Consider the following 25,650-nt stretch of genomic DNA (forward strand, 5'->3'; position numbering starts at 1 on the left):
GACATACACGAGAAGACAGAGGAGAAAACCCTGGCAACACCAGACAGGGAGGAAGTATGTGTAAGTGGCCACGTAAGAGCGAGCGAGAGCACAGAAAGAAAACAGAAAGAGAAGGCCAGATGAGCAGAGCAGTGGAATGATTGGAGCCAGTCTTCACCTCTGTCCCCTCATCCACTGTGAAGCATCTGGAGAGGTCTGGAGCATAAGCAGAGGTAGAGTATGTCACACACACACACAAAAACACGTGTGCACGAATGCACCCACAAGTACGCACCCACCCACACACACACATATACACGCATATAGACAGACGGACACATGGATCCCCTTGTACCTGAACCGGTCTAGTAGGTAAAGCATCACCGCCACCACATGCACCGAAAGACCCACCAGCAGCCACAGTGTGCTCTGAAACGGCTGCATGAACGAGTCCAGTGTACTGCGAGGGATTTCCTGTAACACACAGCACCGACAGTCATTCACAGACCACTTACAGTCTACAACCATCCCATCTGCAATGAGGACTAAATCAGGTATAGTCTGTATGTACTTTCAATTTGTCTCATAGGTTTTGGGAGGAATTCGGGGACAAACCTTTTTAACAAGGATGGTTAGGCCTTGGTACTTAAAAGGTTTGGAGAATTCGATGTACTGGGCTCGTTCGTTGTTTATCGTCAGCGGGGCAACGATCATATCTGCCAGACCCCCCAGGAGCTCTCCCATCATGCCATTCCACTCTTTCTTGTTGCTGTTGTTCACCTGTGGTAGATGGATGTAAAATGTTAATAACCAAACCAACCTGACAATGAATTTCAGAATGAATTGTCCTATATCAGAAACAACAAGTAAGCCCTCTCTTGACTCTGGTGAGTAGCCAAAGGCGAAAACCTGGGTGCCTTTAACCCAAATGAAAATGAGCAGTATGGTCTGAATGGTATTCTCTGGCTCAGAGATGTGGTAACTGAGCGTGGCTCTCCAGAGAAGCTCCATTCAGACCATCTTGCTTGTTCAGTAAATCCTGACAGATCAGCATGGGTCTCACCACCACCTTGTCCCTCCAACACGGAACTAAAGTCTGCAATGTGGTGGGACCCTAGGTTTCCATGGCTCTCTCGGCTAAAGGACTTATTTTAGTTTGTGATTTAGTTAGTGAAAACAGTTTTTGTGAGTGCAGTAACATAAGAGGATTCGGTGTAATTTTCAAAACGTTACAACTGCAAAAAGCACATCTCAGAGATAAGATTTGTGTAATTTGCTTCATAACTTACTTAATAGAATGTAAAATAAATATATGCAAATAGACAATTGTTGGTCAAATCGTTTTTGGCCAGTAAGAAGTCTGAGTTTTTATAGGAACTGACCCGCTCCTGTGTTCCAAATTTCCCATCAGCCACCAGGTGTACTTCATAGGTAAAGTTCATGGTTCCAGCCAACTTGATAAGTAGGTCAATACAGAATCCATAACAACATTGAGGTACAATTGGACGTCCTGTAACCAAACCAGCAGAGGGTTGCATGTTACAATCAATCAATCAACATTTTAAAAATCTTTTCTTATAACACCAGACATCACTTGCCCACACACTATTCAACCAAAATCACCCATTCACTTAATAATACAGTAACACACTGCACATATGTTCACTGCAACCAGACTTCACACACTTACACTCTTTGCTTAAAACAGGCTGGAACATGCCCACACTGTTTGCAAACATTTAAGCAAACACTCTAGCATACAGTATTCACAATGTACACTCACTGTACACACTGTACACACTGTACACACTGTACACACTGTACACACTGTACACACACACACACACACACACACACACACACACACACACACACACACACACACACACACACACACACACACACACACACACACACACACATGCCAACAATCACACAAAGGCACAATCAGCAACATGCATACATATATAGATACCTACTGCATATATATGTATGCATCTCCAGTTGGTACTTAGCGGGCGTAGTAAAAGCACAGTGATATCATAAACGTCCCTGTTGTGTTACCTGGGATGGTCTCATTTGGTCCAGTGCAGATCACCTTTTTAATATCTGCCACTCCATTTAAGGTTTTTTCCTCCTTGCAGGTTCCATCCTGCTCAGTGGGTTTCACATACACAAAGGGCTCCTGGTGTATGGTCACTATCTATAACAGACGGGAGAGAATGCTGTTTATCACACAGTGGGCTTTAGCTCACACTGACCCTGAGGGAGCTCTACTTCACCAGCCCTCCAGACAACAACCCCTCCACAAGGAACACATAAAACACACACGCACACACACGTGGTAGAAATGGAGAGAGAAAATGAGAGAGAATGAGAGAGAAAGAACAGTAGAATCCTTTGCAGGCCCATTCCATTGAAGATTCTGTAAGATATAAAGCGTTGTTTAATTTATAATATATATATATACACTGAACAAAAAATATATATAATGCACCATGTTACAATTTCAACGATTTTACTGAGTTACAGTTCAAATCAGTCAATTTAAATAAATTTATTAGGCCCTAATCTATGGATTTCACATGACTGGAAAGGAGCGCAACCATGGGTGGGCCTGGGAGGGCATAGGCACACCCACTTGGGAGCCAGGCCCAGCCAATCAGAATGAGTTTTTTCCTGCAAAAGGGCTTTACTACAGACAGAAATACTCCTGTTTGATCAGCTGTCCAGGTGGCTGGTCTCAGATGATCCTGCAGGTGAAGAATGTCGAGGTCCTGGGCTGGCATAGTTGGTCTTCGGTTGTGAGGCCGGTTGGACGTACTGTCAAATTCTCTAAAATTACGTTGGAGGTGGCTTATGGTAGAGGAATTAACATTACATTCTTTGGCAACAGCTCTGGTGGACATTCCTGCAGTCAGCATGCCTATTACACGCTCCCTCAAAACTTGAGACATCTGTGGCATTGTGTTGTGTGACAAAACTGCACATTTTAGAGTGGCTTTGTATTGTCCCCAGCACAAGGTGCACCTGTGTAATGATCATGCTGTTTAATCAGCTTCTGGATATGCCACACCTGTCAGGTGGATGGATTATCTTGGCAAAGGAGAAATGCTCACTAACAAGGATGTAAACAAATTCATGCACGACATTTTTGAAAAATAAGCTTTTTGTGTGGAAAGTTTCTGGGATCTTTCATTTCATCTCATGAAAAATGGGACCAAGATTTTTGTTCAGTATATATATATATACACTGTATATACGGAATATCATTGTTTGAAGAGGGTAAAATGTGATACCTTTAGTCTCGTGGACATCTGAAAGCCCCGCGGTTTCTCTGTCTCTCCTCCCGGCCAGATGATCTTCCTCTGATTATTCATCACCACCTACATGGTCATGACACCATGATTAGAGGAGTGCTGACATAGTGTGTGGACCTGATGAGCGCCAAGCACAGGGGAGTCCAATACTGAAGAGTCAGCTGCTTTAGCAACAGCTCAGCATCTAGCTAATAAAACCTGCTTTCTAACTACCATGCTTACTTCTCCATAGAGGTGTAGTAGCAATAGACAGGAAGATCACAGTAAAAACAGAAATAATCACTGTTGCCATGAAGTTACCTGTGTTCCATTGTAAATCCCAACTTGAATGAGTCGACTCTTCTGGTAGTTGAGAATGCTGTAGTGAGCGTACTTCCTGTCGCCATCGTCATTGAATTCCACTCGTCCAGTGAGGCCTTCTGGGTACTTTGATGACATCAGAACCCTGAGCAAGAGGAGAAATTGAAGTAGATCTGAGTGTGAGAGTGTAGGGGAATAGGCAGAGTGAGAAAGTGTTTGTGTGTTGGTGTCTTCCTAAATTATACAAATGTACCTTTTGAAGAGGGGCCCGGTCTTCCAGATGTTGGTGTTTCCCACGCAGCCTCTGGGCGGCTCAGTAATGTTCTCCTTCTCAAAGAGCTCCTGGATGGACTGGGCCACCACGGCCACTGCGTCATTGATGTGGGCTGACTCGTTCTTGCCGTTGATGAGCTGGAGGCCAATGAGACCTGCTCACATCACACCAACAGCAGAACAAAGTAAATCAGTGACCTGCTAGACTACCAACCATCCGGATCCTTTTGCAATACACACACTAAAAACTTATAGGAACCTCTTGTTCAGCCATCACGAGGAAAGGTCCAACCGCAAGTTTTTGATCCAGCACCATCCTGTTGCTCTATTTGTGAACTTAATTTGGATCATCCAGCACTGGAATAAACAAGCACTGGAAGTCTTTGAAGCATGAACTTCATCTTGATGGAAATTGATTTCGGATGTTATTTTTTATTCCTTTCCGAGAAGAAGAGGCAACATGATCAGAGAGTAATAGCTAGATCAATATTTTGAGGTTGTTAGTGAACTTTGCTCAGCATGGGGGGGGGGGAAGAGTCCCTTGAAGTTGGATCGATTCAATTCTATCACCCACTTTATAGGGGTTAGGTTGGAAAATACCACAAGCAGAAAGCTATAGTGTATGTGTGGGACCAAACAAACATACATCAACTAGATTAGAGAACTAATATACAAATGACATTAACAATCCAACTTCAGCTTAAGTTTTCTTATTGCAACTGGTCCAGTCGTCTTGCAGACTCCTGAAAGAAGTCACAGAGGTGAGTTTAAGACAGCAACAGATGCTGAGACATGGACATGACTGACAAAGAATTATCTGCAGGGATCGGGGCATTGCCTTACGTTAGATAGCGCTACTAATCGTCTGCACTGAGGGACGAGCGTCACGTAGGGAGTGACGCGACCTAACGTAAGACAATGGGCGTCAGGGGTGTTGGAGTGCCTAGGGGTTTACGCTTGTTTGTGACCACAAAGTGACATATTTACGTGAGACTTGTGCAGACTCCGGGACATAAGGAAGGACAGTTGTAGCTTACCATTCTATTTCAGTTACACTTCAATGTGGGGGTTGCAAAACACCCTTTATAAAACTCATGATAACCAAGCTATTAATATATCAGAATGGCATTATAAAGGCAGCAAGCGAAGTTTTGGATAACCCAAAATATTTTTAGGAAACATACATGTACGAGTTAACCTATCAATAGTTCTGACTATAAATAAATAGGTTCGGAGACACAGGACGTAACACCGTGTTAACATTTGTTTAAGAGATTATAGTGTACATTTCTGTGACTCATTTAAAACCTTTAAACATAAAAAAAAATGCTTAAACGTTTAAATGCTTAACACTCAACAAATAATCATACATGATACATGGTTAATAACGAGGCATTCTCGTTATTATGGGTTTTCGCCCTAATCGTAGAGGTGAGATGAAAGGTGACCCCAGAAAAAGGCCAGCATTCTGAAGGGTTTTCCAAGTGGCTGTTGGGTAGCAGCGTATGGTACGTACCATCTGGTGCCTCACTCAGGGCTTTACCCGACATCTCCCGCTCTCCCACCAGCCACACGTAACCCGAGCCCGTCATGTTGAGGAAACGGGCAGCCTTGTAAACTGCAGCAGCGTCCTCTTCACTGAAAAAAGAAATGTTCAGTGACATAGACATGGTTACTTATCTTTAATTGAAATCATGGCAGTAAATCACTACTGTGTGACATTATGCCAGCATTTAGCAATAGAGGTGTAAACTATACCACTTTGAAGTGTAAGTCATTGTAAATCATGTTGTGGTCTAAATAGGAATAGTGAAAATGTACTTATGGGAGGGGCTTTTTGATGGGAGGGGCCTGATGGGACAAGTGGGAGGTGCTGTAAGAGGGTCTCACCTGGCGGAGAGGATGATGACGCGAGCCTCCAGCTCTTTGGCCTCTAGAAGCAGCGCAGTTAGGTTAGTCTCCTGGCTGAACTGGAGGACTTTCTCTGCCTGTGATTGGGGCACAAGATAAGTCAAGCCAACTACTTACCCCCACCTCAGAAACCATGCTGACTCTTTACCTGTTGTGCTCGAATTTGGCAGATTTTGTTGAAAAAGGGAGAGAGGAAAAAAAAAGGAAAGTGATCCAGGGAAATCGGCTCAACTAAAAAAAAAAATTGGAGGGGGAAAACGTTTGCATTTTTCGCATGCAAACTGAGGGTTATCAAGGCTCCAGAGAAGGACGTGCATGTTAGGTAGGGGGGAGAAGAAGGTCAATGCAACCAGTAACTAAAAACAGGTAAAGAGGAATGACGGAGAAACTTTTCCCCCCAACAAAAAGACTATTGAAAACTAGGGAGGTGCTACAAAACAGGAGGGGGTAGTAATCTGGGAAAGGGTTTGTCCCACACTACCGGATCTCCACAAAGGAATAGACTTGCAATCTCTTTTTTTTCTTCTTCTGAGAACATGCATTCCTTTATTTGAATGAAAAAATGAAAATGGTTGAAACGGAGCGCTGTTCATTTGTTAATGTTTATAGTCTTTCCATAACAAAATCATTGTTCAGTGAAATTATAGGGATCATGTCTCAAAGTAAAAAGAAACACGTGCTACCAAGATAGGGGCATTTCTGGGTCGGCTGGTGACTGCTTGGGCTGGTTTCTAGTTGCTACGTTTGGAAAGTTGGTGGGCGGCGTGCTTTGACCATGCAAATATACCTTTGGTCCTCGCTTGTTGTCATAGGACAGTTGGTCGAGGTTTTCATAGTTCCTTTTTTTATTCTGATGAGTAATGTGCACAGAGAAAATATGCAGACACAGAAGAATATTAAACAACTGTTGAAAATGGATCGCAGTAAAGCATTCCAACAAATCTTTACTTTTCTGCTTCAAATTGGGATCCCTAACACTGGGGCTTGCAAAGTAAATCAAAGACAGCCACTGACAACTAGCAATCCTATTTAATGCTATGTCATATGACCTCATTCACAATCTTTCAAATACTACTCAAGACCCTCAAACCATTGTCCAGCATTGGTCCAGAAACAGTCATATTCTCTGTACAACGGTGAGATATACTCTGTACAACAGTGAGATTGAGAGGGCTAAAATGTCTGTGTGTCAGCAATCCCAACAGGTAAACAGTCTGATTCTGCAAACTAATGGCCCTCAGGCTCTCTCCATTTTGAATTCCACTCAGTTCCTGTATATTGTGAAAGGAGCCGCAAGGCAGTCTCCTGCTTTGCCTTAGTCAGGGAGCCATTTTGCAGTGAAACACAGCATCTTCTGCTTGACAGACCTGCCTCCCCTGATGCCCGACCTTTCAGCTCAGACCGCAGGCAGGCAGAGCGCTCAGGATCTGCGTCCTCCACATCCCAAATGCTACAGTGACTCTGCCGCATTCGTTCATTATACTGCCTGACAAGCAAATCCAAAGTAAATCCCATTCTCCTCAATTGTATTCACGCTCACTCCATTGAAAGGATTACAGATCTGTTATGCCTCAAATGTAATCTGAAGTTATTGTAGTCACTGCTGCTCTGCAAAACACTGCTCCCCTTCCAAATGTTGCATGCTATTGTGTCGTAGTGTTTCACGGTCAGTGCACAATCATAAATCATGGCATTACAAAACAAGTATTAATCGAACTGGAGTGAATGGGACTACAGTCTTCATTTAGAATATAAATAATCAAATCATGTATTGAGTCCCCAAACCCAAATCTATTTTGGTCCATTTCTTTCTCTAGCCCTCCACCATCTTGCAGCTGTCTCTGTGTGGCACTGCAATGCACTGGTTTAAAAAAAAACTGTCTAGATGACTGGCTTTGTTTTCCCAAAAGAGTTCTTTGGGTGCTCTATTTTTGCTACTTCAGTCAAGCATGAATATTGTATGTTGTGTCGCTCATGTCAGTATTCTGACTGAATCCACTACAGGTAGAAGATTCTCGCTACCGGCTGTGGTATAGAACCCCATATAACTACTGTCCCTGTGACTTGTCACAGCAGCACAGCACATAAATCTGCAATTACAGTGTGAATAATCTGCCCGATACGGAAGATGAAATGTGAATAAATAGAATATTTATATTAAATGAGGAAATGACACAAACTCCCCAAATGTGGCAAACTCAGCATTTGCCAAACTGGCTGGCGGAGTAATTTCTTAAAACCACTGATAAAGAACACAGATACTTCCTTACAGCATCACATCACACTGTCTACCATCCCAAGGATTCTGTGACATCGACAGATTAATTCAATCTGGTAACTGTAAATCTATCCAATTGTTGCTTATGGCATTATTTAAAAGCGAGAGTGTGAGGGAGAGAGAGGGAGAGAGAGAGAGAGAGAGAGAGAGAGAGAGAGAGAGAGAGAGAGAGAGAGAGAGAGAGAGAGAGAGAGAGAGAGAGAGAGAGAGAGAGAGAGAGAGAGAGAGAGAGAGAGAGAGAGAGAGAGAGAGAGAGAGAGAGAGAGAGAGAGAGAGAGAGAGAGAGAGAGAGAGAGAGCCAAGGTCAGACAAGATGGATTCCAAGAAGGAAGACACATGTAGCTAGCGGTTAACCAACTATTATATAATCTAATGTAGGTATTTACTATAGAAAACTCCACTTCAACACAGGTAAAGTCATTGTATAATCCAATAAAGTCAAAATCCTTTATAACGAGATGATTTATTGACAAAAAAGTATACTTAGTAACTCCTAATCAATCTTGATCATGTTTGAGTGTGACTGATGAACCACAACATGTTTGACATTTCACCTCTCCCTTCGGTGTGGATTATCGTGAGCATGTGTCTGTCACATGCACCGTTTCATCAGCCTCTGATTAAATTACTCTTCAAATCAGGACTCATTTCACTCCGTCACACAATTACAGGAAGGAGCCCCGAGGGGAACAAACAGCGCAGTGTCAAAAAGTCTTTACCACATCCTGTCTTTTTAACAATGTGTACATTTGGTCCTTCTCTTTTCCTTTAGGGAACATGATCTTTTAGGGCAGGGGTGTCAAACTCATTCCCCGGGGGTTGAGTGTCTGCAGGTTTTTTTTTACATTAAGAACAAAATAACCAGGTGAGGGGAGTTCCTTACTAATTACTGACCTTAATTAATCAATCAAGTACAGGGGTGGAGCGAAAACCCATTCCCTCCGTGGAATGAGTTTGACACAAGTGTTCATCCCTACTGTGTTTTAGGCTTTAGGTGGATCAGCACATTTAATGAGCTAGCTCCCCAGCAACACAACCTCAGAGGTGACTCTGGGCTAAAGTAATGCTTATGGACAGTTTGTCACATGCCAGTCATTTCACTTGTATGGTCTCAGTCCAACATTTGACAAGGACACAATAAAACCAACGGTATGTATTTCACCGTCTTAGTGTCTTAGCACAGGACACGATGACCATCTGATATACTGCTGTATGTCAACCATCCATCACATTACAAGTCTCCAAGTGAGCATTACACTGGATTTGTGAACTGCATCCCTTCCAAACAGCATACATGTACCACAGCACAAATATTCATCAAGGATCTATGGACCATCATTCTGTTTGGGAGTCATTGACATTTTGCAAAGCCCCAGGTTAAAGTCCGCTATTTGGCTCCCGTTGTGGATTGACCCAGGAGAATTTGACTATGGTGAAAAGCAACATGAGATGAGTAAAAGATGTACTCAGATCAGAACACATTAGACGCTGTAGATGTCTCCAGCATTTTGATGTTAGCCAATGTTTACACAATGGTCAGAGATGTGTTCACACGACAGAAAGGAAAACAGTTATATACATAGAAGACCTTTGAGAGTTAAACAGAGAGTCCACACACACACACACACACACACACACACTGGGGGTCCGGCGAGCCCGAGCGTCTCACCTTTGTTTCCCTCTCCTCCAGTAGGGTCTCCAGTCTTTTCTGCGCGGCCCGCCCCTCGTGGTCGTCGCTGACGATCAGGATGATGTGGTTCCATCGGAACTCTCGCATCATGTCGAACCACACGTGAGCCTGGTGGGAGTACGGGGGGACAGTCCGCAGAAAAGACAAGTGGATACTCTGGGGAGAAAGCAAAATAAGAAGAAGGAGTGCGAGGAAATGATTTGCTTGTTATCCACGGTTGTTATGTTCTTTCTTACATATTCATGAGGCCTTTGCAGTTGTTCACAATCAAACAGAAATGTCTTGTCCTTGCAGGACATTTGGAGCAGAATGTAATTCGTCCACAGCTATTTTGGTAGCTAGAGAAGAAGTGGAGTAGAATGTTTGTCTCTCTTATTTGTTTAGATCCCCATGGTCTGCTCCATCATTCAGCTCCCCCCCTCTCTCCCTCCCTCTCCCTCTGCCCCCCCCTCTCTCCCTCCCTCTGTCCCTCTCCCTCTGTCCCTCTCCCTCTGTCCCTCTCCCTCCCTCTCCCTCTGTCCCTCTCCCTCTGTCCCTCTCCCTCCCTCTCCCTCTGTCCCTCTCCCTCTGTCCCTCTCCCTCCCTCTGTCCCTCTCCCTCTGTCCCTCTCCCTCTGTCCCTCTCCCTCCCTCTCTCTCTCTCTCTCTTTCTCTCGGTCATTTCTCACCTTGTCGGAGTAGATGGACATGCGTGTGGTGAGGCCCACAACAGGGATGCGGTAGAAGCCTGCGGTGTAGGACACAGGCGTGGGGGTGAGGTGGTCGTTGGACTGGGGAGGATGACTCACGAGGATGGCATACACCTGCAGGGACAAGTACGGGGATTAAAGAAAAACACACACCTGTAAAGAGAGGTGAAAGGATAATAAAGTGTATGGAGTATTGATTCCTCACTGCGACATGGAAATGTCAAATCAGCTCTTTCCTCTTTTAAACCATCCTCACTTTTCATTAGCCTAATTGCTGCATGGTAGATGGTTATTCATTTGGCTCAAAGCTGAATGACACTTATCCTGGATGAAGTAGATAGATGCTCCTCTATGCAGCTCTAATAACTGTATATCGATTCTTAGATTAATAGGATTCTTTAGAAATGGAAAACTGATCCAACTGAGGGGGAAGACAAAACTGGCATGATATGCAGGCATGAAGGTTAGTGTGTGCAGCCCGTATGGTCGGGCCTCTTTCATCCGAAGAGCTCTTCCAGGCATCTACCATACCATCTGTCATGGACCCTCTCTCGAGTGACTAACATGACCACAAAGCCAAGACCATCTCATTGAGTCTCTCACATGGTTAGGTCTCCATCTAGGCAGTTAGTAGGCACTGTTCCATGCATTTGACAAGTAAAGGTACATGTAGAACATTGGCACCTTTCTCATCCCTGCAGCCCTCTGAGATGATAGGATGGGACTCAGATATTGTGGAACGTAAGGGAGCAAAGATATGTCAGCACATAACCATCTCTATCAATTACAACAATCATTACAATGAAGAGGACCGGGGACATTGGAATTGAGTGGAGGAATTAGGGAGAGACCTTTGTGTGTGTGTGTGTGTGTGTGTGTGTGTGTGTGTGTGTGTGTGTGTGTGTGTGTGTGTGTGTGTGTGTGTGTGTGTGTGTGTGTGTGTGTGTGTGTGTGTGTGTGTGTGTGTGTGTGTGTGTGTGTGTGTGTGTGTGTGTGTGTGTGTGTGTGTGTGTGTGTGTGTGTGTGTGTGTGTGTGTGTGTGTGTGTGAGAGAGAGAGAGAGAGAGAGAGAGAAAGAGGGATGGGGGAGGGGTGGTTCACGCCTCAGTTCTCTTCACTACATGATATTGCTGCTTTCAGAAGCAATGTAATGCTTGATGTGAATGGGATGGACGAGGGTTTTAGCAATGTGTTTCAGTGTTGAAACAAATCTCAAAGGGGTAACATCGCAATGCATAACTTATTAATGTTGTTTTCATTGTTAGGTTTAAATTGCACCAGTCGTATACACAAAAGATATTGTGACCTAAAAAATAATCGCACTTGAAGTGAAAAACACAGTAATTTTTCGAGTCTAGAGCCAAAAACAATTGCCTTCCATACACTTGTGTGTCTCATTATTGATCTAGTAATAACATAAACCAGTTATAACTACCCATTTCTAATGATTAAATCATACAATTTTCCATAATACAAACTAAACGCCCTTCTCGGTGACATAACGGCAAATGAACCAAGGCATGCACCCCAGCTGCTACCCCTGTGATGCTTTGATGGACGTGCCCATTGCGTACGTGGCCATGTTGGCCTCCTTTTAGGCAACATTTCGTCACATGGCACGAGCTGTGAAAATAGAAACTGCAGTAAAAACTCATTTAAGGATGCATCACTCATTTCTCTCTTGGTTAGTTAGTTTGTTTGCAGTTCAGTGGATCTGCAGCTGTGTACACTGAAGTGAGTTGGCCTCTCATCCCCCACAAATCTGTGTGTTTTTGGCCCTTAGATAAAAAACAATCCGGCCATGGCTTTTAAAGGATATATTGATTGTCCAGTTCTAAATGATAAAGAATAACTTTTGTATAAGATTTATATTAACCCTTGAACACATAGCTTTGTCTGGATAATAGACTACAGATATGGGGATAGAGATTTAGCCACAGGCTCAATGCCCATTTTATTTTTAATGTTTGGCCTCAAGTTCTGGTTTGGTAGTTCCTCATTATATTGGCTACTGTTTGTGTAACAACAACATATGGATATCCAACATAAATAGGTAGAATTTAACTTCAGCTCCCATCTGTATTACCAGGTGTGATGGATCTCTTAAAGGCTTGGCTGCAGTTTCATTGTATTGTTATCATAGCCTAGGCTTGAAGAAATATTCTATATTAGAGTAACACAGTGTATATTTGCAAGAAACTGACTTTTTCCCTAATATACAGTCCAATCTTTAACCATATAAACTGTTAGGTTTGGGGTTAAGGTTAAGGTTAGGAGTTAGGTTAAAGGGGAAGGATTAGCTAACATGCTGCAGGTTGAGAGCTTCAAGTTCCTTGGTGTCCACATCACCAACAAACCAACATGGTCCAAGCACACCATGACAGGTGTGAAGCGGGCAGGACAAAACCTATTCCCCCTCAGGAGACTGAAAAGATTTGGAATGGGTCCTCAGATCCTCAAAGGTTCTACAGCTGCACCATCGAGAGCATCATATGGCAAACGCTCAGCCTCCGACAGCAAGCCACTACAGAGGGTAGTGCCCAGTACATCACGGGGGCCAAGCTTCCTGCCGTCCAGGACCTCTATACCAGGCGGTGTCAGAGGAAGGCCCTAAAAATGATCAAAGACTCCATCCACCCTAGTCATAGACTGTTCTCGCTGCTACCACACTGCAAGAGGTACCGGAGCGCCAAGTCTAGGTCCAAGAGGCTTCTAAACAGCTTCTACCCTGAGCCATAAGACTCCTGAACATCTAGTAAAATGGCTACCCAGACTATGCACATTGCCCCCCCCCCACACACACACCACTGCCACTCTCTGTTTCCATCTATGCATAGTCATTTTAATTAACTCTACCTACATGTACATACCACCTCAACTAACCGGTGCCCCCGCACATTGACTCTGTACAGGCACCCCCCTGTATATATGTCAGGCCTTGGTCATTGTATTTTGTGTTTTTGTTATATGTTTGGGTAGGCCAGGGTGTGACATGGGTTTATATGTTGTATTCGTATTGGGGTTTGTATTATTTGGGATTGCGGCTGATTAGGGGTGTGTCTAGTTAGGCTTGGCTGCCTGAGGCGATTCTCAATCAGAGTCAGGTGCTTGTCGTTGTCTCTGATTGAGAACCGTATTTAGACAGCCTGACTTTCGCTTTGTATTTTGTGGGTGTTTGTACCTTTCTCTGTGTAGTAGACACCAGATAGGCTGTAATTAGTTTCACGTTTCGTTTGTTGTTTTTTTCAGTTATTTCATGCACCGTTTTCATTCATTAAAGTCATGAGTAACCTACACGCTGCATTTCGGTCTGACTCTCTTCTTACAACAGACGAACGTCGTTACAATATATTGTTATCTTATTTTTTACTGCTGGTATTTAATTACTTGTTACTTTTATCTCTTATTCTTATCTGCATTTTTTGAAACTGCACTGTAGGTTAGTGGCTCGTAAGTAAGCATTTCACTGGAAGGTCTACACCTGTGATTAATCAAATTGGAACCAACATTTTTTCATATAGGATTCACTTTAAAACATACTTCCTTTTGAATCATTTTTTCATATAGGATTCACTTTAAAACATACTTCCTTTTGAATCATTTTTTCATATAGGATTCACTTTAAAACATACTTCCTTTTGAATCATTTTTTTTTTCACTACCTGTTTTGCCATGTATAAATATGTTATTCAATGCGTTTCTATGCGCTAATAGCAGTAAGGCCAAATTAAATGTTTATTCCAATAATTTTTTAGATATATATATTTTTTTATACGTACAGGTCCCTGGTTCGAGCCCAGGTTGGGGCAAAGAGATGGATGGAAGCAACACTGTTACACATACCAAACGTTACATATCATACTAATTTGAGTGTCCCGGATTTACTGTTATGTTTGATCTATGAGATCAGGCAGGAAACAGGTGGCACATTGTTTCGCAGGCACTGAGGTTATAGTCTAGAATGAGATGCTTACTGGTTTGTTCATTGCAAATAAAGTGATCGTCACAATATGTCGACCTCATCTGCACAATTACTCACATCAGTCAGTTCCCTTGAAGCAGAAACGGGAAGATGCAACACACTAAAGAGGATGATTAATTTCCCCCCCAATAGTGGCCATAGGCTTCATACAAATGTTGGACAATTCTCTGAGCCCTCTAAATGATTTGGATTCATATGATTGACATTGAATAGATGGGCTATATATGTGCTAATGACTCATGTTATTAGTCTATTATCATTTAACACCAATGCTGGCACGCTGGCGCACTCCTGAGATACCTGGTTGGAGATGAGGTCCTCGCAGACGGAGAGAGCCATCTGGATAGCGTTGGGTTTGTGCGTTACGGAGATGGCGGTCAACTTGAATTTATCTCTCCCGTATATCTGGTTCGCCTGGGTCACTGCATCCTTAAAGACTTGCTCGTACCTCTTCTGGCTCAGGACGGCTCCGATGTTCACTATCTTCGGCTCGCAGCCAGCCCGCGCACAGGAGTACGAGAGGAACACCGCCAGCAGAAACAAACGCATCGTGTAAACGACCAAAACGCACAGTGGACCCCAGATCCGTCTCTCCCTCGTGTTGGCAGGTGGGCTTTCCCGGATTCTGGACTGCACTGTTCACCCGGTTACCACGACTTGAACCACCGTCCCGCTGGACAGTGTGGAAAATCTGCACATTTGATTTAAGTGCAATGCGGAGGAATGTGCATGGTCAGGACCTTATGCGTTGTTGGACTATCTCCGCTGTTTCAGAAGCATTTCTTCAAAGATTATTATCTTCTTTTGCCTATTTCCCCCATTGTCTTTCTTCCAATGTCGATATAAACGAGTTAGAGCATGTTTCGCGGCGTATGCGGCTCCCTTTGTGCACAGTATTATTGCTCTACCGGTCCTCTGTGGGCTCGGCGCGGGCTGTTCTGTGAGGTGGTAATACTGACGCTATGCTCGGGGCTGAGCGGCTGTCCTTGGTGCTGACAGCTGTGCACGCGCAGGGGTGCGCGCCTCCGCGATCTATCTATGATTTCGCGTTGGCGTTCTTCTTCTAGAATGTCACAGGAAATGAATGAAAGGAAGCTAATCATCAACAAAAAGTATTTTCAACATCTCAACAACAATGTTGTTCACTATATGACAGGAATGGTAGTAGGCAGTTTAGATTATGAATAGGGCCTCAAAGAAAAGCAAGACACAATTGGTGTGTGAGAACAACAATAATTGATCTCATTAAAAAAGCATCATATGTGATGAAAAACGAATTATTTCTTAAAGTGTGAATATTGTAGGTTACTTTAGGTGGGATAAATACATATTGCAGATGGTTGCTGCCATTGCAATGAAAATTGACACCTCAATAATCCAGTGACCCAACAATTCCAATATGTGAGATCAAACAGTACTCCTATAATGCACGGAGTAGATGGACCCAACCCACTGGCCACACTGGTTGAATCAACGTTGTTTCCACGTCATCTCAATGAAATTACATTGAACCAAAGTGCAATAGATGTTGAATTGATGTCTGTGCCCAGTTGGAAGCCTGCTTGTTTATTTGGCTGGGGATGTGTCTCCGGTCTCAGTTGAACTGGCTCCTGCTGTAAATCCCCATCATTTCATAGACTCAGACCAACCAGGACCACCAATTACTTGTAGGCTACATCCCCTCCCTCTCCTTTACTTTCAAACAGCCAATCAATTATGTAACCATGTCATCCATATTTCAACCTCTTCAATCATGCAAAACCTCCAACGTAAGCACAGTATGCTGCTTGTCTAGGCCACTGCGAGCACTGACATGGGGATATACAAATATAAAAAACGGCTGAATAATTTATAGAGTTGCATCTTAAAGCATTGCCCAGCCTGGTGTACAATGAAATATTGAAGCTCGACTTCTTCCAAAAGTGTCACATGAATGTGTCGTTTCACCTTATTTGTATTGACACATATGTGTGCTGGTTAGATGTTTTGTTTGATTGTGGGGGCGGGTAATGTCATTTGAGATGTCCCTGAATGGAGAACGGGAGCAAGGTGTCCAAGTAACCACAGGAGGCACAAGAGCATCCATCTTGCTAAGCAGGGGGAAAATGTTCAACCATCCTGGTTACCTAGGAAACAAGCCTCTCTCTCCACAGTGTTAAGTTTCTGAACAGTCATCATGCCTAACATCAAATAACATGTAGGCTATTGAACATCAAATAAATGATGGCACAGCTATTACTTTGAAGCACATCACACTGGAGTATTGACAAAGCAGAGTAGCCTAGGTTTATTTAGACTTAATGTCATTGCAATAGAGTACCACAGTATGAGTCATAATACCCATAAAACCTAACGGTCAAACAAGGAATTGGTTCCAATCGTTTTTCCACCATTCATTTTTCCCATAGGGGATTTTAGAAACACTTAAAATAAGGGCTGTGTTTCATGTAGGCCTACCACAGGGTAACATTTTAATAACAAGATGACTTTTATTAATATATTTGCTGATATTTACCCCCCCCCCCAAAAAAAATGAAATGTGTCATGTTTTGTCATTAATTATCATGTCTTGTCCCTGTGCTTCCCCTTCTATTCGTTTCCCTCTGCTGGTCTTATTAGGTTCTTTCCCTCTTTCTATCCCTCTCTCTCCCCCTCCCTCTCTCACTCTCTCGCTCTCTCTTCTCTCTATCGTTCCGTTCCTGCTCCCAGCTGTTCCTATTCCCCTAATCAATCATTTAGTCTTCCCACACCTGTTCCCGATCCTTTTCCCTGATTAGAGTCCCTATTTCTCTCCTTGTTTTCCGTACCTGCCCTGTCGGATCCTTGTCTATATTCACCGTGCTGTGTCTATGTTTTGCCCTGTCGTGTCGTGTTTCCCTCAGATGCTGCGTGGTGAGCAGGTGTCTGAGTCTGCTAGGTTCAAGTGCCTTCCCGAGGCAACCTGCAGTTCTTGATCATGTCTCCAGTCTGTTCTCATCTTTACGAGTAGTATTATGCCTTTTGTTTTGTTAAGTATCTTACTGGATTAAAAACTCTGTTTTCGCCAAGTCGCTTTTGGGTCCTCATTCACCTGCATGACAAAATGTTAATGTGGCTACCATAAAGAGCTACAAATGCCATGATCTGGATGAGACTGTCGAATCGAGGTTAGGGTAAGAATCTCTGGATTAACTACCTAATGTTTGCTAAATTTGGAAGTGAATAAATTGGCTGAATATACTTAAATGGACAATTCTGGGAACTGTGTTGTGCAAGTTTTAAATTGATACAATAACTGTTAGCAAAGGTGTCAGCTAGAGATGACGTGCAGGAGCTTGCAGGGATTTGTGGTCTTGCATGATGTCTTCTTTGATGCTAATTAGCATTTTCGAATCTGAAAGTAAATAGAGCCGAATATATTAATAAATGTCACCTTGTCCGAGAGACATTTACATGGTTATCAAAACGTCATGCAAGGGTAAGTCTACATGAAACACTTATTTAAGTGTTTCTAAAATTCTCTATGGGAAAAAGGAATGGTGGAAAAATGATTGGAACCATTTCCATGTTTGACCGCTAGGTTTTATGGGTATTATGACACTTCCACTGTGGGGCTCTATTGGAAGATAGGCCTAAAGCCTATCCTAGTTCACTGTAAAAGAAAAAGTAAAACATAAAAATAAAAAGATAATTCAATGTACAGTTGAAAGGCAATCAGCTGCAATATGATTGTGAGTTTGCTATTTAAAGAAAATCACACACAAACTGTTTGATGTGAGTTTGCACAACAACATTTTTGCTACCCAAACTCACAATCTGATTGTAGCTGGTTGCCTTAGAATTGTTCATTGAATCAACTTTTTTTTACACTGTTCTGCCCACATTAAATCCCACACATTTCCAAGTAAAATCATGTTTCATCTAGGCAAGTTAGGCTACAAGGTCAACAAGGGCAGTAAAAGTGATGGTTTGTTTATAAACCAGATGATTAATGGTTACATCTCATCCGTTTTATCTCCTTTAATCAATAGTTGATCAATATTTTATTTAGCAGGAAGTAATCTGTGAGCCCTGTTGTGTGTTTACAATGTAAATGTCATAGATTTTCAAATGCAAGAGTCATTTTGACCGCTAGTGGTTGCATGGTATTGTTGTTTCAGGCTCATTAACATATTTTGAGGCGTGTCTTGTAAGAGGTAACATTTATGCCACCCGTGATAGAGAGTACTGTACCAATTTCATTGATATGTGGTAGTAGTGCCCCAACAATTAAATGTGTATAGGGGATAGATTGAAATGGCAGTAAGTCACAAAACTGTAATGGTTGAGAATTTGCCATGTCCTTTGGTCTGTTTTGTTAATGCCCCTAAAAGTGCATGTGATATAGAATACCTAAACATGGTATTACGTAGCAGCCAAACTGCTTGCACAAATCCCATGCAATTATGGTAAAAAGCAACTGGCTCTTACAGCTTGGGAATGGCAGAGATGTCTCTCTACGAGAGGCACACGTATAGAGATTTTATAGTTTTAGTCGGCATATAGAATAAGATATTAAGATCACTTGATTGGTCAATTGCACACAAGGTCCCACCGAAATTTCACTTCCGCTTTTAACCCAACCCCTCCTGAAAAGACACACTGGGCGCCCGGGGGGAGCTGTTGTTATGGGGGGGGGTTAAGTTCCTTGCTCAAAGGAACAATGACAGGCACTGGCATCTAGGATTTGATACCAGCAACCCTCCAGTTGCAAGCTCACCTCCCACCAGATTTTCCGTCGGACCCAGGATTCAAACTGGCAAACCAGTCATTCTGTCATCCATAGATGCTGACTGTCCTACCTGTCATAGGAAACATGTAGATAGGCTGGACACGATACATCTTTAGTAGGCATAGGAAATATATAGCCCGCTTATGAAGTGTGTGGTTTCCGCAGTAATGGAAAAAAACTTGTATTATTATAGATTTATTCAATAGATTTATTTAGTATTGAATTATATTTCAAATCAAATCAAATTTTATTTGTCACATACACATGGTTAGCAGATGTTAATGCGAGTGTAGCGAAATGCTTGTGCTTCTAGTTCCGACAATGCAGTGATAACCAACAAGTAATCTAACTAACAATTCCAAAACTACTGTCTTATACACAGTGTAAGGGGATAAGGAACATGTACATAAGGATATATGAATGAGTGATGGTACAGAGCAGCATACAGTAGATGGTATCGAGTACAGTATATACATATGAGATGAGTGTGTAGACAAAGTAAACAAAGTGGCATAGTTAAAGTGGCTAGTGATACATGTGTTACATAAGGATGCAGTCGATGATGTAGAGTACAGTATATACATATGCATATGAGATGAATAATGTAGGGTAAGTAACATTATATAAGGTAGCATTGTTTAAAGTGGCTAGTGATATATTTACATCATTTCCCATCAATTCCCATTATTAAAATGGCTGGAGTTGGGTCAGTGTCAATGACAGTGTGTTGGCAGCAGCCACTCAGTGTTAGTGGTGGCTGTTTAACAGTCTGATGGCCTTGAGATAGAAGCTGTTTTTCAGTCTCTCGGTCCCAGCTTTGATGCACCTGTACTGACCTCGCCTTCTGGATGATAGCGGGGTGAACAGGCAGTGGTTCGGGTGGTTGATGTCCTTGATGATCTTTATGGCCTTCCTGTAACAACGGGTGGTGTAGGTGTCCTGGAGGGCAGGTAGTTTGCCCCCGGTGATGCGTTGTGCAGTCCTCACTACCCTCTGGAGAGCCTTACGGTTGAGGGCGGAGCAGTTGCCGTACCAGGCGGTGATACAGCCCGCCAGGATGCTCTCGATTGTGCATCTGTAGAAGTTTGTGAGTGCTTTTGGTGACAAGCCGAATTTCTTCAGCCTCCTGAGGTTGAATAGGCGCTGCTGCGCCTTCTTCACGATGCTGTCAGTGTGAGTGGACCAATTCAGTTTGTCTGTGATGTGTATGCCGAGGAACTTAAAACTAGCTACCCTCTCCACTACTGTTCCATCGATGTGGATAGGGGGTGTTCCCTCTGCTGTTTCCTGAAGTCCACAATCATCTCCTTAGTTTTGTTGACGTTGAGTGTGAGGTTATTTTCCTGACACCACACTCCAAGGGCCCTCACCTCCTCCCTGTAGGCCGTCTCGTCGTTGTTGGTAATCAAGCCTACCACTGTTGTGTCGTCCGCAAACTTGATGATTGAGTTGGAGGCGTGCGTGGCCACGCAGTCGTGGGTGAACAGGGAGTACAGGAGAGGGCTCAGAACGCACCCTTGTGGGGCCCCGTGTTGAGGATCAGCGGGGAGGAGATGTTGTTGCCTACCCTCACCACCTGGGGGCGGCCCGTCAGGAAGTCCAGTACCCAGTTGCACAGGGCGGGGTCGAGACCCAGGGTCTCGAGCTTGATGACGAGCTTGGAGGGTACTATGGTGTTGAATGCCGAGCTGTAGTCGATGAACAGCATTCTCACATAGGTATTCCTCTTGTCCAGGTGGGTTAGGGCAGTGTGCAGTGTGGTTGAGATTGCATCGTCTGTGGACCTATTTGGGCGGTAAGCAAATTGGAGTGGGTCTAGGGTGTCAGGTAGGGTGGAGGTGATATGGTCCTTGACTAGTCTCTCAAAGCACTTCATGATGACGGAAGTGAGTGCTACGGGGCGGTAGTCGTTTAGCTCAGTTACCTTAGCTTTCTTGGGAACAGGAACAATGGTGGCCCTCTTGAAGCATGTGGGAACAGCAGACTGGTATAGGGATTGATTGAATATGTCCGTAAACACACCGGCCAGCTGGTCTGCGCATGCTCGGAGGGCGCGGCTGGGGATGCCGTCTGGGCCTGCAGCCTTGCGAGGGTTAACACGTTTAAATGTCTTACTCACCTCAGCTGCAGTGAAGGAGAGACCGCATGTTTCCGTTGCAGGCCGTGTCAGTGGCACTGTATTGTCCTCAAAGCGGGCAAAAAAGTTATTTAATCTGCCTGGGAGCAAGACATCCTGGTCCGTGACTGGGCTGGATTTCATCTTGTAGTCCGTGATTGACTGTAGACCCTGCCACATGCCTCTTGTGTCTGAGCCATTGAATTGAGATTCCACTTTGTCTCTGTACTGACGCTTAGCTTGTTTGATAGCCTTACGGAGGGAATAGCTGCACTGTTTGTATTCAGTCATGTTGCCAGACACCTTGCCCTGATTAAAAGCAGTGGTTCGCGCTTTAGATCAATGCCAACATCTTAAACACCTCCCTCATGCTTCTCGATTGGTTTAAATAACCTATATTTTACTGTATGTGATATAGAGTAATATTTTAAAACACGGGTGTCGAGAATAGAACATTTTAACAGCATGACTGGTTTTCAGATAGCTCAGATCCATAGAGATGTATTACTATATACTGTATGGCTGTGGGACAGCTGTAAGACTGTGGCACTATGTGTGTATGTGTTAAACACTGCCTAATGAGAGCCACTCTGAGGGATGGCCAACAGCGACAAGGACTCTTGTTTGCTGGATTCCTGTAGCCATTAGTGTCCCTCCTCCCTCCACTCATACATCAATACAGCTCGGCCAGCCTGCAATGCAGACATTATATAACGATGTGCACTGGCAGAGAACAAAGACTCAAGATTCTCATGCACAGCAATGAAACACACACACACACGCTCTAGAGTTCACACATACACTCGCTCTAAAGTTCACACATACACACACAATCATCGACCCACACAGAGACAAGTACATACATACATACACACCACCTACACAGTGGAAGGTAAGAGGGTTAAGGGACCTATGTGCGTGTGTGTGTGTGTGTGTGTGTGTGTGTGTGTGTGTGTGTGTGTGTGTGTGTGTGTGTGTGTGTGTGTGTGTGTGTGTGTGTGTGTGTGTGTGTGTGTGTGTGTGTGTGTGTGTGTGTGTGTGTGTGTGTGTGTGTGTGTGTGTGTGTGTGTATGTCTCTCTCAATCTCTCCCTCCCCTCCTACACACTAACACATAGCCTGGCAGCAATCTATTTATACGCCAGCCATTACCTTTAGTTACATGTTGCAATGTGAATTAAAAGTAGCAGAAAACAGGTACGCTTCTAGGAGTGGAACCAGTAAAACACAGTATTTCACCAGCGTCACATTGCATTGCTAATTTCATCCACATGCGTATGTATTCATCAAGTGCTGTGACTGTTTAGCCACATTCGTTGATTGAGAGGTGTGCGTGAAGCATTCTTCTGCTGTCAATATGTTCGCACAAATAGAGTATTGTTATTCCTACAGGCAGGTTTTCTAACCGTGCCTTCTAAAGATGATGCGTTTCTTGTGTAGAAAGCGGTCCTTGCATCAATTATGGATGAGCAGCTCTCCCTCGTTTTCTTTGGCCATGTCCAAATTGCCAGCTGCAGTATCCAACATTCGCTAAGATGTACACAGAGTGTACAAAAAATGAAGAACACCTGCTCTTTCCATGACATAGACTAACCAGGTGAATCCAGGTGAACACTATGATCCCTGATTGATGTCACCTTTTAAGTCCGCTTCACTCAGTGTAGATGAAGGGGAGAAGACAGGTTAAAGAAGGATTTTTAAGCCTTGAGACAATTGAACCATGGAGTGAGGAGGTGTGCTATTCAGAGGGTGAATGGGCAAGACAAAATATTTAAGTGCCTTTAAGGTACCAGGTGCACCGGTTTGAATGCGTCAAGAACAACAACTCTGCTGGGTTTTTCACCCTCAACAGTTTCTTGTTTGTATCAATGGTCCACCACCCAAAGGACATCCAGGCAACGGCAGACCAGTGGTGGAAAACGGGTCATTGAAGAAAGAGGACGAAGGACCTCCAGCCAACGGCAGACCAGTGGTGGAAAACGGGTCATTGAAGAAAGAGGACGAAGGACATCCAGCCAACGGCAGGCCAGTGGTGGAAAACGGGTCATTGAAGAAAGAGGACGAAGGACATCCAGCCAACGGCAGACCAGTGGTGGAAAACGGGTCATTGAAGAAAGAGGACGAAGGACATCCAGCCAACGGCAGACCAGTGGTGGAAAACGGGTCATTGAAGAAAGAGGACGAAGGACATCCAGCCAACGGCAGACCAGTGGTGCAAAACGGGTCATTGAAGAAAGAGGACGAAGGACATCCAGCCAACGGTAGACCAGTGGTGGAAAACGGGTCATTGAAGAAAGAGGACGAAGAACATCCAGCCAACGGCAGACCAGTGGTGGAAAACGGGTCATTGAAGGAAGAGGACGAAGGACATCCAGCCAATGGTAGACCAGTGGTGGAAAACGGATCATTGAAGAAAGAGGACGAAGGACATCCAGCCAACGGAAGACCAGTGGTGGAAAATGGGTTATTGAAGAAAGAGGACGAAGGACATCCAGCCAACGGTAGACCAGTGGTGGAAAACGGGTCATTGAAGAAAGAGGACGAAGGACATCCAGCCAACGGCAGACCAGTGGTGGAAAACGGGTCATTGAAGAAAGAGGACGAAGGACATCCAGCCAACGGCAGACCAGTGGTGGAAAACGGATCATTGAAGAAAGAGGACGAAGGACATCCAGCCAACGGTAGACCAGTGGTGGAAAACGGATCATTGAAGAAAGAGGACGAAGGACATCCAGCCAACGGTAGACCAGTGGTGGAAAACGGGTCATTGAAGAAAGAGGACGAAGGACATCCAGCCAACGGCAGACCAGTGGTGGAAAACGGGTCATTGAAGAAAGAGGACGAAGGACCCATGAACAACATTGGTGCCCGAAGACACATGAAATAATTCACGACTCATCGTACCTTGAAACGAATGGGGTATTGCAGCCAACGACCTTACAGAGTTCCACTTCTTTCATCAAATAACAAGAAACTGCAGTTGCAGTGGGCTAAGGAACGAAAACACTGGACAATGTAGAATTGAAAAAGCATTGCCTCGACTGATGAATCCTGGATCCTGCTGTTTCATGTTGATGGGAAGACTAGGGTATGGAGAAAATCCCATGAGTACATTCATCCATTATGCCATGTGTCAACATTGCAGTCTGGTGGTGGTGTGATGGTGTGGGGTGTGTTTTCATGGCAAACATTAGGCCCCTTGACAAAATTTGAGCAATTTTTGAATGCCACAGGATCTCGTCGTAGAAATTCAGTACTGAGAGAGACTTGGTCATTTCTTCAAACAATTATCTTTATTTAATATTGATTAGTTACTGCAATAATGAAGCCGTCAATCAAACAGTCTTGACTGTCGGACCGAGTGCTTAACTCTTACAGAAATGCAGAGTTGTATATAAATTAGACCTAAAAATGCTGTCATGGCTGGCTCCACACTTCCCATGCAGACTAGGGGCATCATAAGCCACTCTGGGTTCATCTCCTTAGTTTCATCTGCCTCTGGTCTTATTTCTAACCCCACCTTGTCTTAGTTTCCCAGATGCCAGGATAATTAGGAATACGGATGCCTTTGTTCTGTATCCTCCAGGCTATCTTTATCCCGGCTAAACATATACCATATCTTTGTCCATGGAATGCAGGCTCAATCAGACCAGAGACATGTCTCACCACTAATGTTCGACTGGAATGTGGCTGTTTTTTAAATTTTTATAACAGAGACCTTAATCAATTGTCAGCTAGTAAAACCCCGGTCCTTGACATCCAGACTAGCTGCAGGAAGCTAGAGTGGACACCATGAAACTCAGCCGTAGCAGGCCAGTCTTACTCTTAGTTAAATATATATAGTTTACTATTAATATCAAACATATCAGGTAAGTATTTGATTTTTCTATCACAATATCTCATTGTCAAACAGGTGCATCCCTTCGTGGCAGCAGTGCATCTAGCAGGATAGTGCCAATGCTACAAAGCTAGGATTGTCCAGGAATGGTTCCACAAACATGACAATGAATTTAGCTTACTGCAGTGGCCTGCCCAGGCACCAGATCTCAATCCAATTGAGTATCTGTGGTATGAGAGGGAATTAGCTATTTGGAGTAGAGATCCACTACCAGCCATCTTGACACCACTGTGGGGAGCATTGGAGTCATGGGCCAGCGTGGAACGTTTTTGACACCTTGTACTCCGATGACACCTTTATACGCCTCAATTCATGCTCCGATGAATTGAGGCTGTTCTGAGGGCAAACGTGGGTGCCACTCAATATTAGGAAGCTGTTCCTAATGTTTTGTACACTCAGTGTAAACATCCTGGAAAAGAGGTGGCTTACTTACTTACAAAATAAATACATTCAAATATGGTAACGTTT

General features: G+C 43.8%; 1 protein-coding gene across 9 annotated transcripts in view; it reads right to left on the bottom strand.

The window, feature by feature from the left end:
- LOC124007311 (glutamate receptor ionotropic, NMDA 1) overlaps positions 1–15,404 on the bottom strand; it is a 30,371-nt gene extending 14,967 nt beyond the window's left edge. For 3 of the 9 annotated variants that reach the window (XM_046317789.1, XM_046317782.1, XM_046317786.1), the window contains exons 1-13: positions 14,721–15,404; positions 10,419–10,553; positions 9,731–9,907; positions 6,571–6,633; positions 5,763–5,860; positions 5,389–5,510; positions 3,853–4,027; positions 3,600–3,744; positions 3,279–3,365; positions 2,044–2,182; positions 1,362–1,489; positions 595–759; positions 335–453 (exon numbers count right to left, since the gene is read on the bottom strand). In XM_046317789.1, the coding sequence (XP_046173745.1) occupies positions 335–453; positions 595–759; positions 1,362–1,489; positions 2,044–2,182; positions 3,279–3,365; positions 3,600–3,744; positions 3,853–4,027; positions 5,389–5,510; positions 5,763–5,860; positions 6,571–6,633; positions 9,731–9,907; positions 10,419–10,553; positions 14,721–14,969 (1,802 nt within the window). In that variant the 5' untranslated portion in view covers positions 14,970–15,404. Of the gene's footprint in view, positions 1–334; positions 454–594; positions 760–1,361; positions 1,490–2,031; positions 2,183–3,278; positions 3,366–3,599; positions 3,745–3,852; positions 4,028–5,388; positions 5,511–5,762; positions 5,861–6,570; positions 6,634–9,730; positions 9,908–10,418; positions 10,554–14,720 lie in introns of all 9 variants that reach the window. The other 6 variants (XM_046317787.1, XM_046317781.1, XM_046317784.1 and 3 more) reach the window with 3 other exon arrangements.
- Positions 15,405–25,650: the final 10,246 nt, after the last annotated feature.

Source organism: Oncorhynchus gorbuscha, linkage group LG20 (genome assembly GCF_021184085.1).
Source record: "Oncorhynchus gorbuscha isolate QuinsamMale2020 ecotype Even-year linkage group LG20, OgorEven_v1.0, whole genome shotgun sequence".
Lineage (NCBI taxonomy): Eukaryota > Metazoa > Chordata > Actinopteri > Salmoniformes > Salmonidae > Oncorhynchus > Oncorhynchus gorbuscha.